Source organism: Hypanus sabinus, chromosome 22 (genome assembly GCF_030144855.1).
Source record: "Hypanus sabinus isolate sHypSab1 chromosome 22, sHypSab1.hap1, whole genome shotgun sequence".
Lineage (NCBI taxonomy): Eukaryota > Metazoa > Chordata > Chondrichthyes > Myliobatiformes > Dasyatidae > Hypanus > Hypanus sabinus.
In genome coordinates, this window is record NC_082727.1 from 11,702,123 (window position 1) to 11,719,827 (window position 17,705).

The window sequence follows — 17,705 nt, forward strand, 5'->3', positions numbered from 1 at the left end:
TGTTTCCGTGCTGTAATTGCTATATGGTTATATGGACATAGGCCAGTGACATTAAACCTGATTCTGAATGGTGGACCAGACTTGATGGGCTGAATGGCCTAATTCTGTTCCTATGTCTTATGATCTTATGTTGAAACAAAACCTGGTGAACCAGTTTCTGAGCCCTTGGGATTTCTGAATAACTGGAAAACAGATCACCCAGCTTTTCCATTAAACGGGGACTGGTGCTATCTTTACTGGTCTCTTGACCGTGCTTTGTGCTGTGTGTGACTGTCGGTGCTGTGTTCTTGCTCCTTGGTCCCAGAGTAACACTGTTTTTTTGGCTCCGTTCATGTGTGGTTGAATGACCGTTGAACTTGTGATGGATCTATTCAAGTATGTAGGTGCCCCAGCACTTGTTAAAAACCAGCAGCTGGTAAACCTCTCTTCACGTGAGAGGGTCTGAGCAATGTAAATCTCGAGTTGAGATTGCCTGGTGATGGGGGGGAATGGAGATCTGACCTGGATGCACAGTTGAGGAGCTGGATCTTTGTATTTTTATTTTAGCAATACAGTGTGGAGCAGACCCTTCCGGCCCCTCACCACACCTCCCCGGCAAACCCACAACCCCGATTAGCCCTAACCTCCTCATAGGAGAGTGTATAATGACCAATTAACCTACCTGGCACTGGAATTGAACTCCAAACCCTGGGATGCCCCAAGCTGCAATAACGTTGCGCTGAACGTCGCCCTGCGGGGTAGACCATTGTCCAGTCAAGGCCTCACCAATCCATGTGAAAACCTCCTCACACAAGGATGCAGGTAACATCATAGTGAGAGATACGGCACATGATGGCGCGTAGTGTAGCAGTTAGTGCCGTCACTTTGTGGCGCCTTTGATTCCTGCTGCTGAGTTTTTATGTTCTACCCTTGACCATGGGGCTTTCCTCCCACATTCCGAAGCTGTATGTTTAGGGTTAGTGAGTCGTGAGTATGCTACGTTGAGAGCAGAAGCCAGCTGCCCCCACACAGAACACGCACTTCAGTGTCTCAATGAACATGTGACAAAGCTCATCTTAATCCAACAAGCCCAAACCTACTAGCCCATGTGTCCTTGGAAACCGGAGTGCCTGGTTTTGCACAGGGAGAAAGAACAAACTCCTTACAGATTGGACTGTGTCACTGCTGCTGTGTAGCGTTAACAGAACCCTTACCTAAAACTGTTACAGGAATCTCGGCACTGCCTTCCAGTGGCTCATACATGACAAGAGTTGTGAAGTCACTTTAAACTTATACAAAGCATAAATGGTTACATTCAGCAGAGGGGGGCAGTGGTTTACAATAACTTTCATCACTCCTTCGCAGTAAGTGATGTCACTGGTCAGTGTGGCGTACTGCTGTTATCCTCACAGCGTGCGACTGTTCCACTCCCTCCTGGTCTTGAGCTGAAGTTTAAAATCTTTTGGCTGCTGGACAATGGTGAATTTTCTTTCCAGGTCAGCCAGCCGCTGCCCGGGGGGGAATTCGACAGAGAAGCGCTGAAGGAAGGTCGCAAAGAAGAGGAAAAGCAGCATCTTGGTGAGGACCTCTCCAACACAAACCCTGGGGCCGGCACTGAACGGCATGAAACTCGGCGAAGGAGAGTGCATATGCTTGCCCTCTTTGTTCAGAAAGCGGGCTGCAATGAGTAAAGAGTGTTGTTTTATACATAAATCCAAGAAAGTCTGCAGATGCTGGAAATCCAAAGCAACACACAGCACACACACATACACATGCATGCTACCTGACCTACAGAGTTCCTCCAGCTCTGTGTTCTTTTATACATAACCTGCTAATTCAGAGAATTAAAGAGTCTCTCAGGTTTAGACTTGGGGTGTGATAGGAGTTCATCAATTTTTTTTAAGCTCTTCAAAACTTGGATTCAAACAATACAGAACCATACAGGAACACACGCAAAATGCTAGAGGAACTCGGCAGGTCAGACAGTATCTATGGAGAGGAATAAACAGTCGATATTTTGGGCTGAGACCATTCATCGGGACCTAAAGGAAGGGGACACAAGCCAGGATAAGAAGGCAGAGGGAGTGAGGAGGAGTACAAGCTGGCTGAGAGTGGATGAGGTAAGAAGCTGGGAGGTGATAGGTGAGGGGAGATGAAGTTAGAAGCTGGGAGGTGATAGGTGAGGGGAGATGAAGTTAGAAGCTGGGAGGTGATAGGTGAGGGGAGATGAAGTTAGAAGCTGGGAGGTGATAGGTGAGGGGAGATGAAGTTAGAAGCTGGGAGGTGATAGGTGGAAGAGGTAAAGGTCTGAAGAAGAAGGAATCTGAAAGGAGGGGAAAGTGGACCATGGGAGAAAGGGAAGGAGGAGGGGACTTGGGGAGATGATAGGTAAGGAAAAGAAAAGAGAAGGGGTAAAAAGGGAACAAGAATAGGAAATGGGAAAGGAGAGAAGGGGGAGGGAGAAGAAATGACCATGTTAGAGAAATCAGTATTCATGCATTAGGTTGGAGCCTATAAAGACGGATTATGAGGTGTAGTTCCTTGTATTCTATACAGCACAGGAAGAGGCCCATTGGCCCACAATGTGTGCTAGCCATGATGTAAAATTAACTTAATCACATAGTATTCCTACCTCTCCATTCCCTTTGTATTCACACACCTGTCTAAATGCCTCAAACACCACCATTGTAACTGCCTGCACCACCACCTCTGTCCGTGTTAAACAAAATCTCCTTTAAACTCTCCTGCTCTCCTCTTAGAGCTACTCCTGTACCTGGTACTAAACATGCAAAGTCTACCAAGGGATAGGTACTAAGCTTGCTGGTATGAAGATGGGTTATAAATGAGCTTGTGCAAGTGTTACCAAGAAGCTGTTCCACCTTGGCTGATATTTTGTGTATGACTGGAGAAACATCCATGAATCGATTCTGAAAGTCACTGGAAAGATTTTTCAGAGAATGAGTTTGTCTCAAGCATTTTGCTGTTGGATTTGTATTGGGTGGGATGAGGTTAATTGGTAACCGTTCAAAGGCTAGGGCGGGCCAGAGCTCCTGGTATTCGGCTGAAATGCAAAAGCTTTAAAAAGGACCCGGGGGCACCTTCTTCACACAGACAGTGAAGCATTCATAGAATGGGCAGCCAGAGAAAGTGACTGAGACAGATCTAACAACAACATTCCAAAGGCACTTGGATACTTATATAGATAGAAGGGGTCCGGATACGGGTAGGGGAGTTCTAGAGGGATATAGATAGGGAGGGTCTTAAGAGATATGGACAGACAGGAGGATTGAGAGGGATTTGAACAGGAGGGATCTCAAGGGATATTCATGAGGAGGACCTAGAGGGATATAGATAGGGAGGATCTAGAGGGATATGGATGGGAGGTGGTTAGAGGGATATGGATAGAGAGGATTTAGAGGGATATGGGAGGGTCTCGAGGGATATTGATGGGGAGGGTCTAGAGGATATGGATGGGAAGTGGTTAGAAGGATATCGATAGGGAGGGTCTTGAGAGATATGGACAGGAGGGTTGAAAGGGATATTGATGGGCAGGATCTAGAGGTATATGGAAGGGAAGGGTCTAGAGGGATATGGATAGGGATGGTCTCGAGGAATGTGGGTAGGGAGGTGGTTAGAGGGATATGGAAAGAGAGAATTTAGAAGGATATGGATAGGGATGTCTGGAGGGGTATGTACAGATCTAGAGAAATATGGATAGTAGGATCTTGAGAGATATGGATGGGAGGATCGAGAGGGATCTCAAGGGATGTGGATAGGGAGGGTCTCGAGGGATATGGCAAGTATGACTGGTTTGGTCAGCATGGATGAGTTGGGCTGAAGAGCCTGGTTCCAAGATGAATAAGTCTACAGGATGACCACTGCCTGTTTGCATCTGTTTTCAGCTGTCCACATTCTTGTTCTGGGTGATTGTGGAAGTTGTGGCAAGGCGAGGGTTAAGATAATTTACAGACAGTGAGCAGTCAACACAGGCGAAATACGGGACTGGAGCCATTGACATATGAAGACAAAATAAAGACACAAACAAAGGATTCTTTTGGAAAGTTACTTTACAAATTCTGCACAATTATTGGACACAGGTTCTATTGGTTATTAATACCTGTTTTACCATAGTGTGATCGGTGATTAATTATGCAAATTAGGAAATTGAACACACCGGGTTATTTTTTAGTCAGTATCTGTATCCAAATAGTTAACATCTGTATAAAAAATTTAGAAAGGTTTGGTGACGGGTCCAGGCTGTTGCCCTTGTGTACGAGTAAATAGAATGAGGGTGTGGAACAAGTGTCAGTGTTCAGAGCTGCTGAATCAGTGACAACATGATGTTTTAGTGCCAGAATTAAGGCTATTTATTTTTGCTGTTGAAATTGGTGAGTTAGGAGCTGTGGGATGAGAGAGGGCTCCTTGAAACCATGTGGTGGACGGGGAGGTGGGTAGCAGAAACCCTGACTGGTCAATGTGCGTTACTGAATGGTTCACTCAGAGCTCTCACTGCCTCGTGGTTGATGTGAGAGGGCCTGATATTAAGAATCACTGTTGAACAGCTCGTAAATCAGATAGAGTACTGAGACACAGAATATATGATCAAATCAAAACAGTACTGAAGTTAGATAGTTGTGTGAAGAAATCCCTTGTTGACGTTCCACAAGATTTTAGTGGAACATCTGCTGGAATGTTCTGTGTAGTTTTGGTTTCCTTGTCCGAGAGTTGAACAAATATATGTTCATGAATTGAGAGTCATGACTCACTCAGTACCGGGACAGGCCCTTTGGCTCCAAACCGTCCATGCCAACCATGCTAAATCCATTTGCAGGCATTAAGCCCATTTCCTTTTACACCCTCCCTTATCCATGTACGTGTCCAAATGCCTTTTAAACATCATGCCTATCTCTACAATTGTCTTCAGCAGCACATTCCAGATATTCATTGCCGCCTGTGTAGAAAGCTCACCCCTCATATCTCCTTTAAGTTTCTCATCTTTAAACCCATGCCCCCTACTAAAGATCTCCCTATTCTGGAGGCAAAAAGACTGTGCCTTTCAGTGCTTTCAATGCCCCTTATAATTTATCACCCTCTATAAGGTCTCTCCTCAGTGAAAACAGACTCAGACTGTCCACCCGCCTCACGAATTGATTCTGCACTCTTGTGATTGCTACCACATCCTTGCTGTTACGAGCCATCCAGAAACTGCCCACAATACTCCGAGTGTGACAAGAATAAGCCAATAAATCAGATAGATAGAAGAATAAATGTGGGTCGAGAAGAGGTGTCGAGGCAAAGTAAAAAGCAGCGGTGATAATATAAGACTATCCGCTGGGTGTTGAGGTCAGAAGGCTAGACACGCAACACTTACTCGGATCAAAGATGTCTGGATTCTTCCACTCCCTCTCATCGTGGTGAATAGCCCAGAGGTTGACGGTCACCTGGGTGCCTTTGGGGATTGTGTAGCCACCGATGCTGTCGACACATACATCGGAATCAATATTTACAATTGCAGTGGAATGCAAACATCTTATGGTGTAGCTCTCCCCGGTGTGGATTGACAAAGTCCTCTTTAGCACCCCTCATGCCCAGTGCACCTTGCAGACAAAGAAGTAATGCTAAAGACACATGAGGTTCTGAAGATGCTGAGAATCCGGAGCAACACAAACAAATAGCTGGAGGAGCTCAGCAGGTCAGGGAGCATCTACGGAGAGGAACAAACGGTCAATGTTTCAGGCCGAGACCCTTCATCGGGACTGGAAATAAAGAGGGCAGAAGCCAGTAGTAGCTTTGAAGAGAGAGCACCATTGTAAGGTAGGAGTTTGGCAGCCAATTAGTCTACTAAAAGCTCCCAAAAATATCAGTTAAATAAATAATCAGATGTTATGAACGATGGACAGACCTGATGGACAATGGGGCGCAGAGTTAACCATTCCCCCCCCCCCCGAGAACTACAAACTATTGCTGTTGCTGTGCTGCTATTGAGAGAGAGAGATAAAGCCCACTTGTGTGTGTGTCCACTCATGCCAGAGTGACGAGTCCACCACAGAAGAACAGTCTAGCTGAGGCCCAAGGGGTCATAACAGAATGGCCACAACGACACAACGGATTAAGAAAGCCGCAAAATGGGTTGCCTGCCGCAGCTGTTGCTGTTACATCTCTCTCTCTCTCTCTCTCTCTCTCTCTCTCTCTCTTGCTCTCGCTCTCTCTCTCATGATTTCAACACAACCATAACTGCCTCAGCATTTATGAACTGAACTCTATACTTTCCTATGACAATTTATTTACCCCTAGACATCGATAGAGCTTGTTTATTATTGATTATTATTATTCCTACACTTTTAGGTTTATTACTGCTAACTTGTTTTGTATGTATATTTGCATTTTTGATACTGTATTGTGTAGTTTACTAATAAACACCTTTAGTTTGGTACCACCAGACTCCAACGGATTCTTCTTTCTCTGCTGGTTAGACACCCAGTTACGGGGTACATAACGCAGATAACTCATTTGTTTGGTGACTTTGGCGAAGGAATAAACTTTGATCACAAAACTAAGGAGAACTCACTTGCTCTTCATTAAATAATTCCATAGATATCTAAGAAGACAGCAACCATTAATAACGACTCTCATCATCTGGGACATGCCCTCTTCACATTACCACCATCAGGGAGGAGGTACAGAAGCCTGAAGACCCACATTCAACACAGGTCTTCTGACTCCCATTAACCTTATTCTACTTTAATTCTACGTAATAATTTGATCATCAGAATCAGATTTAATATCTCAGGAATACTTCGTGAAATTTGTTAACTTTGTGGCAGCAGTACAACGCAATACATACTAATAGAGAAAAAAGAAAGCTGTGAATTACAGTAAGTATATTAAATAGTTAAATAAATAATGATGACAAAAGGGAATTAAAGGTAGTGAGGTAGTGTTCATGGATTCAATGTCCATTCAGAAATCATACAGCAGAGGGGAAGAGCAAACACAAGGAAATCTGCAGATGCTGGAAATTCAAACAACAACACACACAAAATGCTGGTGGAACTCAGCAGGCCAGGCAGCATCTATGAGGAGAAGCGCTGTCGACGTTTTGGGCCGAGACCCTTCGTTAGGACTAACTGAAAGGAGAGATACTAAGAGATTTGAAAGTAGTTGGGGGAGGGGGAAATGCAAAATTGTAGGAGAAGACCGGAGGGGGTGGGATGAAGCTAAGAGCTGGAAAGGTGATTGGCGAAAGGGACACAGAGCTCGAGAAGGGAAAGGATTATGGGACGGGAGGCCTCGGGAGAAAGAAAGGAGGGGTGGCAGCACCAGAGGGAGATGGAGAACAGGCAGAGTGATGGGCAGAGAGAGAGAAAAAAAACAAACAACTAAATATGTCAGGGATGGGGTAAGAAGGGGAGGAGGGGCATTAATGGAAGTTAGAGAAATCAATGTTCATGTCATCAGGTTGGAGGCTACCCAGCCGGTATATAAGGTGTTGTTCCTCGAACCTGATTTTGGATTCATTTTGACAATAGAGGAGGCCATGGACAGACATATCAGAATGGGAATGGGACGTGGAATTAAAATGTGTGGCCACTGGGAGATCCTGCTTTTTCTGGCGGACAGAGCGTGGGTGTTCAGCAAAACGGTCTCCCAGTCTGCGTCGGGTCTCACCAATATATAAAAGGCCACACCGGGAGCACCGGATGCAGTATACCACACCAGCCGACTCACAGGTGAAGTGTCACCTCACCTGGAAGGACTGTCTGGGGCCCTGAATGGTGGTGAGGGAGGAAGTGTAAGGGCAGGTGTACCACTTGTTCCATTTACAATGATAAGTGCCAGGAGGGAGATCGGTGGGAAGGGATGGAGGGGGGGAACGAATGGACAAGGGAGTCGCGTAGGGAGCGATCAATGCGGAAAGCAGAAAGGCGGGGGTGGGAAAGATGTGCTTGGTAGTGGGATCCCATTGGAGCTTCATCCCACCCACTCCGGTCTTCTCCTATCATTTCGCATTCCCCTTCCCCCCACTACTTTCAAATCTCTTAGTATATCTCCTTTCAGTTAGTCCTGACGAAGGGTCTCGGCCCGAAACGTCGACAGCGCTTCTCCCTATAGATGCTGCCTGGCCTACTGTGTTCCACCAGCATTTTGTGTGTGTTGCAGAGGGGAAGAAGCTGTTCCTGAATCGCTGAGTCTGTGCCTTCAGGCTTCTGTGTCTCCTTCCTGATGGTAGCAACGAGAAGAAGGAGATGGGGTCCTTAATACTGGGCACCGCCTTTCTGAAGTGTGGCTCCTCGGATATGACCTAGATACTACAGAGACTAGTGCCCATGGTGGAGCTGACTAAGTTTACAACTCTCTGCAGCTTCCTTCCATCCTGTGCAGTACCACCCTTCCTCCCATACCAACCTCTCCACAGTAGATCTCTAGAAATTTGCAAGTGTTTTTGGTAATATACAAAATCTCCTCAAACTCCTAATGAAACACAGCCACTGTCTCACCTTCTTTATAGCTGCAGCAATATGTTGGAACCAGATTAGGTCCTCAGAGATATTGACACGCACTCTTTCCACTTCTGATCCCTCTATGAGGACTGGTGTGTGTTTCCTTGCCTTACCCTCTCTGAAGTCCACAATCCGCTCTGATTTTTATTGCTGATGAGTCCAAGGTTCTTACTGCAACACCACCCAACTAGCTGATATAGAAAATAGGTTCAGGAGTAGGCCATTCGGCCCTTTGAGCCTGCACTGCCATTCAGTATGATCATGGCTGATCATCCAACTCAGAACCCTGTACCTGCTTTCTCTCCATACCCCCTGATCCCTTTAGCCACAAGGGCCATATTTAACTTCCTCTTAAATATAGCCAATGAACCAGCCTCAACTGTTTCCTGTGGCAGAGAATTCCACAGATTCACCACTCTCTGTGTGAAGAAGTTTTTCCTCACAGTCCTAAAAGGCTTCCCCTTTATCCTTAAACTGTGACCCCTCGTTCTGGACTTCCCCAACATCGGAAACAATCTTTCTGCATCTAGCCTGTCCAATCCCTTTAGAATTTTATACTTTTCAATAAGATCCCCCCTCAGTCTTCTAAGTTCCAGTGAGTATAAGCCTAGTCGATCCAGTCTTTCTTCATATGAAAGTCCTGCCATCCCAGGAATCAATCTGGTGAACCTTCTATGTACTTCTTTGTATATCTCAGTCCTGCATGCCCTCTCATCACCAAGACAAGCTTTCACTGTGTCTTGGCATGTGACATTAATAAACTAATACCAGTCAATGAAGACCTTTGTGCACCAAGAATATTATTGACAGGGAATAAAACGGAGATTGAATTCAGCTCCTGACAGAATGGAAGGGGCAGACTAGAAAAGTTGAATGGCCAGGCTGCATTCCTGTTCGCATGTTCACAATGGACAGCTAAAAGTACCCAACTGTGTTTACCTGGTGTCCACCAAAGCCACGTGAGGGATGAGGAGAGGTGACACAGGTTGGATCCTCAGGGTTTCACTGATGGTCGCATTGAGAAAATGCAGGTTTTTTCTATCACGACATTGAGGAGTTCTCTCAAACCCAATATTATCGTCGATTTCCTCTTGTATTTTAGTTTGTATCTGCAAAGGGGGGAAAAGGGTCAAATTATTCAACTAATTATATATGATATTGAAATCTTCCAGGCAACTTTAACATTTTGTCTGCTGGAGTTTATTAGAGGAGTGTTTTTTGCTAGTGCTATGAGGCTATGGGGGTCTGGGATGAACTGCGGAGGGTGCTGGTGGAGACAGTCCAATTGAAGTGTTCAAGGGCTCTTAGATAAGCACGTGGATGTGTAGAGAAAGGAGAGATACAGAGCATGTGCACAGGGAAGCTGTCATGAGCTTAATTAGTTCAGTCCAACATTGTGGGCCGAAGGGCCAGTTTCAGTACTGTACTGGTTTGTGTTCAATATTCTAACTCTGAGATGTGTCACGAGTGTGTTTATATGTGTAAATGAATTTGTGTGTGTTGGCGTGTATGAAGCTGTGCAAATGAGCATATGTCAGTATATTAATGTGTTTGTGTGTGAGTGGCCTATGTACCACCCAACACCCAGTCCCCATCTCACCCAATACCATCCCCATCCCACCCGACACCCAGTCCCCTTCCCACCCGACACCCAGTCCCCTTCCCACCCAACACCATCCCCATCCCACCCAACACGCAGTCCCCATCCCACCCAACACCGTCCCCATCCCACCCAACACCCAATCCCCATCCTGCCCAACACCCAGTCCTCATCCCGCCCAACACCCAGTCCCCTTCCCACCCAACACCCAATCCCCATCCCTCCCAACACCGTCCCTATCCGACCCAACACCCAGTCTCCATACCACCCAACACCCAGTCTCCATACCACCCAACACCCAGTCCTCATCTCGCCCAACAGCCAGTCCCCATTCCGCCCAACACCCAATCCACATCCCACCCAACACCGTCCCTATCCCACCCAACATCCAGTCCCCATCCCACCCAACACCCAGTCCCCATCCCATGTAACACCCAGTCCACAACCCACCCAACACCCAGTCCCCATCCCACGCAACATCGTCCACATCCCACCCGACACCCAGACCCCATCCCACCCGACACCGTCCCCATCCCACCCGAAACCGTCCCCATCCCACCCCACCCAGTCCCCTTCCCACCCGACACCATCCCCATCCCACCCGACACCCAGTCCTCATCCCACCCAGACCCCATCCCACCCAACACCCAGTCCTCATCCCACCCAGTCCCCTTCCCACCCAACGACCAGTCCCCTTCCCGCCCAACACCCAGTCCCCATTCCGCCCAACACCCAGTCCCCATTCCGCCCAACACCCAGTCCCCTTCCCGCCCAACACCCAGTCCTCATCCCGCCCAACACCCAGTCCCCTTCCCACCCAACACCCAATCCCCATCCCTCCCAACACCGTCCCTATCCGACCCAACACCCAGTCTCCATACCACCCAACACCCAGTCTCCATACCACCCAACACCCAGTCCTCATCTCGCCCAACAGCCAGTCCCCATTCCGCCCAACACCCAATCCACATCCCACCCAACACCGTCCCTATCCCACCCAACATCCAGTCCCCATCCCACCCAACACCCAGTCCCCATCCCATGTAACACCCAGTCCACAACCCACCCAACACCCAGTCCCCATCCCACGCAACATCGTCCACATCCCACCCGACACCCAGACCCCATCCCACCCGACACCGTCCCCATCCCACCCGAAACCGTCCCCATCCCACCCCACCCAGTCCCCTTCCCACCCGACACCATCCCCATCCCACCCGACACCCAGTCCTCATCCCACCCAGACCCCATCCCACCCAACACCCAGTCCTCATCCCACCCAGTCCCCTTCCCACCCAACGACCAGTCCCCTTCCCGCCCAACACCCAGTCCCCATTCCGCCCAACACCCAGTCCCCATTCCGCCCAACACCCAGTCCCCTTCCCGCCCAACACCCAGTCCTCATCCCGCCCAACACCCAGTCCCCTTCCCGCCCAACACCCAGTCCTCATCCCGCCCAACACCCAGTCCCCATCCCACCTAACACCCAGTCCCCATACCACCCAACACCCAGTCCCCATCCCACCCAATACCCAGTCCCCATCCCACCCAACACCCAGTCCTCATCCCACCCAACAACCAGTCTCCATCTCACCCAACGCCCAGTCCCCATCCCACCCAATACCCAGTCCCCATCCCACCAAACACCCAGTCCCCATCCCAGCCAACACCCAGTCCCCATCCCAGCCAACACCCAGTCCCCATCCCACCCAACACCCAGTCCCCATCCCACCCAACACCCAGTCCTCATCCCACCCAACAACCAGTCTCCATCTCACCCAACACCCAGTCCCCATCCCACCCAACACTCAGTCCCAATCCCATCCAACACCCAGTCCCCATCCCACCCAACACACAGTCCCCATCCCACCCAACACCCAGTCCCCATCCCACCCAATACCCAGTCCTCATCCCACCCAACACCCAGTCCTCATCCCACCAACACCCAGACCCCATCTCACCCAACACCCAGTCCCCATCCCACCCAACACCCAGTCCTCATCCCACCAACACCCAGACCCAATTCACCCAACACCCAGTCCCCATCCCACCCAATACCCAGTCCCCATCCCACCAAACACCCAGAACCCATCCCACCAAACACCCAGAACCCATCCCACCAAACACCCAGTCCCCATCCCACCCAACACCCAATCCCCTTCCTGTCCAACACCCAGTCCTCATCCTGCCCAACACCCAGTCCCCATCCCACCCAACACCCAGTCCCCTTCCCGCCCAACACCCAGTCCTCATCTCGCCCAACAGCCTGTCCCCATTCCGCCCAACACCCAGTCCCCATCCCACCCAACACTCAGTCCCCATCCCATGTAACACCCAGTCCACGACCCACCCAACACCCAGTCCTCATCCCACCCAGACCCCATCCCACCCGACACCCAATCTCCATCCCACCCGAAACCGTCCCCATCCCACCCAACACCCAGTCCCCTTCCCACCCGACACCATCCCCATCCCACCCGACACCCAGTCCTCATCCCACCCAGACCCCATCCCACCCAACACCCAGTCCTCATCCCACCCAGTCCCCTTCCCACCCAACGACCAGTCCCCATTCCGCCCAACACCCAGTCCCCATTCCACCCAACACCCAGTCCTCATCCCACCCAACACCCAGTCCTCATCCCACCCAACACCCAGTCCTCATCCCACCCAACACCCAGTCCCCATTCCGCCCAACACCCAGTCCCCTTCCCGCCCAACACCCAGTCCCCATCCCACCCAACACCCAGTCCTCATCCCACCCAAGAACCAGTCTCCATCTCACCCAACACCCAGTCCCCATCCCACCCAATACCCAGTCCCCATCCCCCAAACACCCAGTCCCCATCCCAGCCAACACCCAGTCCCCATCCCACCCAATACCCAGTCCCCATCCCATCAAACACCCAGTCCCCATCCCAGCCAACACCCAGTCCCCATCCCAGCCAACACCCAGTCCCCATCCCACCCAATACCCAGTCCCCATCCCATCAAACACCCTGTCCCCATCCCAGCCAACACCCAGTCCCCATTCCGCCCAACACCCAGTCCCCTTCCCACCCAATACCCAGTCCCCATCCCACCCAACACCCAGTCCTCATCCCACCCAACAACCAGTCTCCATCTCACCCAACACCCAGTCCCCATCCCGCCCAACACCCAGTCCCCATCCCACCCAATACCCAGTCCACATCCCACCCAACACCCAGTCCTCATCCCACCCAACAACCAGTCTCCATCTCACCCAACACCCAGTCCCCATCCCACCCAATACCCAGTCCCCATCCCATCAAACACCCAGTCCCCATCCCACCCAACACCCAGTCCTCATCCCACCCAACAACCAGTCTCCATCCCGCCCAACACCGTCCTCCTCCCACCCAATACCCAGTCCATATTCCACACAACACCGTCCCTATCCCACCCAACACCCAGTCCACATTCCACCTAACACCCAGTCCCCATACCACCCAACAGCCAGTCTCCATACCACCCAACACCCAGCCGTCATCCCACCCAATACCCAGTCCCCATACCACCCAACACCCAGTCCACATTCCACCTAACACCGTCCCCATCCCACCCAACACCCAGTCCCCATCCCACCAAACACCCCGTCCACATTCCACCCAATACCTTCCCCATCCCATCCAACACCCAGTCCCCATCCCACCAAACACCCAGTCCTCATCCCACCCAACACCCAGTCCCCATCCCTCCCAACACCCAGTCCCCTGCCCCACCCAGTCTCTTCATCCCACCCAACGCCGCGTCTTCCCTGCAACCCCACCCCCCACCAACTAGCACACCTTTAGTCACTGCATCAGAATAGCAACACTCTGGCCATTTTGCATGACAATGGACTTCAATTCTTTGTTTTTTTTTGTTTTAATCATGGCCTTTCTTCCATAATTCGTGTTGCTAATTTATGTTTTTCTTGTGAATCCTGTTTATATGTTGCTGCTGTAAGTATGTTTTTACAATAAACTCAACCTTAACTTTAACAACAGCACGTTGGCTGACCTGGGCAAGCAGATCCAAATGGACTGTTCTGTGAAATCCCTTCTTTTACCTCAGGATACTGAAGCAGGTAAAAAAGGATCCAAGTAAAGATGATGCTTGTGGTCTCTATTCCGGCTCCATGTATGTCTGCCATTGTTGTCATCAAGTGGTCATCAGTCAGCTGTGGTCCAGGAAGCTGAGTCTTGTTCTTGGCATTCTCCTGAGCTTTCAGCAGAGCGTCGGTCAAGTCCTTTATGGAGTCGCTCTTAAAGTTTGCCTGGGAAAGTGGAAGCAGGAGAGATCTGAGCAAGGTCACCCACACTAGAGGAGTTTTTACTGAAGGAAGCAAGAAGCAAACTCACAGTCGCAAGGACAGGTCCGGTTGCTCACAGACACTAGGGGTAGTATGCTTGCATAGCGGTTAGTGTAACTCTGTTCAATTCCTGCTGCTGTCTGTAAGGAGTTTGTATGATCTCCCTGTGGCGCCATGGGTTTCCTCCCATGTTCCAAAGTGGCACGGGTTAGCACTAGTAAGTTGTGGGCATGCTGTGTTGGTGCTGGAAGCATGGTGACTGCCCCAGAAACTTCCATGGACTGTGTTGGTCGATGATAGAAATGGCACGTTTCACATTTCACTGTTTGTTTTGATGGACACATGACAAATACAGTTCTTCTTTAACAAGGGAAATAACACATCTATCAGCAGAAACGAGGACACCAGGGGGTGCACACTTAACATCCATCTACCTTGTGCTCTTCAAATTTCTTCGTGAGGATACTGTCTCGAATTGCAAGGGATCGTTTCAGGATCTGAAGATTCTCACTGGGAAAATACTGTAATAAATGAAACAGAGAGAGGGTTTTTAACCATGAATTATAGTAGGTTTTACAAGCAGAGGTTTAATGTGCAGAAGATGCCCAATGGAATTTACTTGCAAATTATCTAAAGCTGCTAAACTGCGCCCACAGTCGGAGAGAAGTGTAAATAAGAATCCCTCTCATCACAGTGCTTGGCAAGCGTAGACACTGGTAATGAAGTTCACCACCAGGCAGGCTGAGCAAAATAGTGATCAAAGACCAAGCCCCATACCCAGCACTAAATTCATAATCTACAAAGATCCCTACATCGCTTTAGAGGCATTAAGAGGCTAAGGAAGTTTAGAATACAAGAGATTCTGCAGGTGCTGGAAATTCAGAGCAACACACACAAAATGCTGGAGGAACTCAGCAGGTCAGGTAGTATCTATGGAGAGGAATTAACAGTCGACATCTTGGGATGAGACCCTTCATCAGGAATCCCAAAATGTCAACTGTTTATTCCTCTCAATAGATGCTGCCTCGCCTGCTGAGTTCCTCCAGCGTTTTGTGTTCATTGCTAAGGAAATTTGGCATGTTCCCAATGACCTTCACCTTTTTTCAACAGTTGCACCACAGAAAACAAACTATCAGAATGCCTCACTGCTCAGTGTAGCAACTGCTCTGTGTGTGACCTGAAGAAACTGCAGAGAGCTGTGGACAGCACGGAAACCAGGCTCCCCTCCTTGGACTCTAGATAGTTCCCACAGCCTTAGGAATCAAAGACCCCACCCGGGATAATCCTTCATATCCCTTCTCCCACCAGGCAGAAGACACAGAATCTTGAGGACATATAGCAACAGGCTCAAGAACAGCTTCTGTCCTGTTGTTATATGGGCTTGGATGGGCCTTTTATATTATTGTGATACAGTGTGGAATAGGCCCTTCTGCCCCTTGGAGCTATGCCATCCAATAACCCTTGATTTAACCTGGGACAATTTACAATGACCGGTTCACCTACCAACCGGTGCGTCATTGGACTGTGGGAGGAAACCGGAGCACCCGAACGAAACCCACACGGTCACGGGGAGAACGTACAAACTCCATACAGACAGTGGCGGGAACTGAGCCTGGGTCGCTGGTACTGTAAAGCGTTGTGCTAACCATTACACTACCATGCCACCCTCTCGGTCTACAGTATCTCATCGTGGTCCTTGCATTTTATTTGTCTACCTGCACTGCACTTTTTCTGTAACTGTAACAGTATGGTCTCCACTGTAATTCATATGTTTTCACTGAGCCCAAGCCTCTGCCTAAGGGGAAGAACATCTTGCATAAAGAGATGGAGATAGTGATTGAGAATGGAACACCTGTAGCCAGGAGAAGATGTCCACTAGGTTGTCTCTTCCCACACTTTCCACAATTCCTTGCTTATACTGGAGGACCTTCAGGAACTCTGGGTCATCTTTCGCGAGGGTTGAGTTGAAACATAGCAAGCTAATCACGTTTGAGAGAAACCATGCCACCTCGGTCATTATGTTCAGTGGTGAGCCAACAAGCTGTTCAAAGTCGGTGCAAATCGAAGTGGCTTCTTTGCGAACTGTTTTTGCCAAATCAGGCCAGGAAAAGAAGAATAATGGTATTAGTAAAAGAGTTATTGAAAATGAGTTTACTGATATTCAGACTGATACAGGATAAAACAGGAACACTGGCAAATCTTGGGCAATATTGCAGAGGAAGGCAGTAATGAGAGATGAGGATTAGAAAGTTTGGTCGCTCATTATGTGCTGTGTCATATGATGTAGCCGACCATGGACTTTCCATGACCACGACTGCTCTTGGCAAATTTTTCTACAGCCTTCCTCTGAGCAGTGTCTTTACAAGACGGGTGACCCCAGCCGTTATCAATACTCTGCAGAGATTGTCTGCCTGGCATCAGCAGTCACATAGCCAGGATTTGTGATATGCACCGGCTGCTCATACGACCACCCACCACCTGCTCCCATGGCTTCATGTGACCGTGATCGGGGGCTAAGTAGGTGCTACACCTCGCCCAAGGTTGATCTCGATGCACCATCAATAACTCTCGGAGACGGGACGTGAACGATAGGCTTTTATCAGCAGCAAATGAGACCACGACATCTTGGAGACTGAGGGGGGAGCAGTGCCTCCAATTGCCTTTATACCGGGGTCTGTGGGAGGAGCCACAGGAGCAGTCAGCAGAGGGGCATGTCCAGACAGGTATACACATAGCTTACCACAGATCTGCAGGCTAGGGGAGGGAAGAAGCACCTTACACCTACTTTGGTAGGAGATATACATCCACCCCACCAGCAGAAAGTAAACCCTGGAGCCTATCCCTCCCCACCATTAAACGCATTTAAATGGCACATAAGAAAGCAGCATTCATCATCAAGAACTCCACCACTGAGGCCACGCACTATTCCCTCTACTACCATCGGGCAGGAGGTTCAGTTCAGGAATATTCATTATTCTCCTAAATCAGTGTGAATAACTTCAATCACCACTCCTCTGAACTGATTGTATGACCTACAGTGTCACTATCAAAGACTATTTGCAACTCACATTCTCAATATTATTTTTTGTTTGCTCAGTTTGTCTTTTGCACCTTGGTTGTTAGTCAATCTATGTCTGTTTATGTAGAGTTTTTCAGACACTCTACAATATTTCTTTTTTCCCAGTTAATGCTGCAAGAAAATTAATTTCAGGATGGTATATGGTAACATATACTTACATTGATAATAAATTTACTTTGAACTTTGAGTTTTCTGTCTTTATTTCAGCTGCGGCCGTTTGACTTTATTTGG

At 49.0% G+C, this 17,705-nt stretch overlaps 1 protein-coding gene across 1 annotated transcript in view; it reads right to left on the reverse strand.

Moving 5' to 3' along the window:
• Positions 1–1,385: 1,385 nt before the first annotated feature.
• The window catches only part of LOC132379812 (steroid 17-alpha-hydroxylase/17,20 lyase), a 241,664-nt gene continuing 225,344 nt past the window's right edge, over positions 1,386–17,705 (reverse strand). Inside the window, exons 3-8 of the mRNA XM_059948093.1 lie at positions 16,248–16,477; positions 14,830–14,916; positions 14,153–14,359; positions 9,420–9,589; positions 5,351–5,454; positions 1,386–1,657 (exon numbers count right to left, since the gene is read on the reverse strand). Of these exons, the coding sequence (XP_059804076.1) occupies positions 1,386–1,657; positions 5,351–5,454; positions 9,420–9,589; positions 14,153–14,359; positions 14,830–14,916; positions 16,248–16,477 (1,070 nt within the window). The remainder of the gene's footprint in view (positions 1,658–5,350; positions 5,455–9,419; positions 9,590–14,152; positions 14,360–14,829; positions 14,917–16,247; positions 16,478–17,705) is intronic.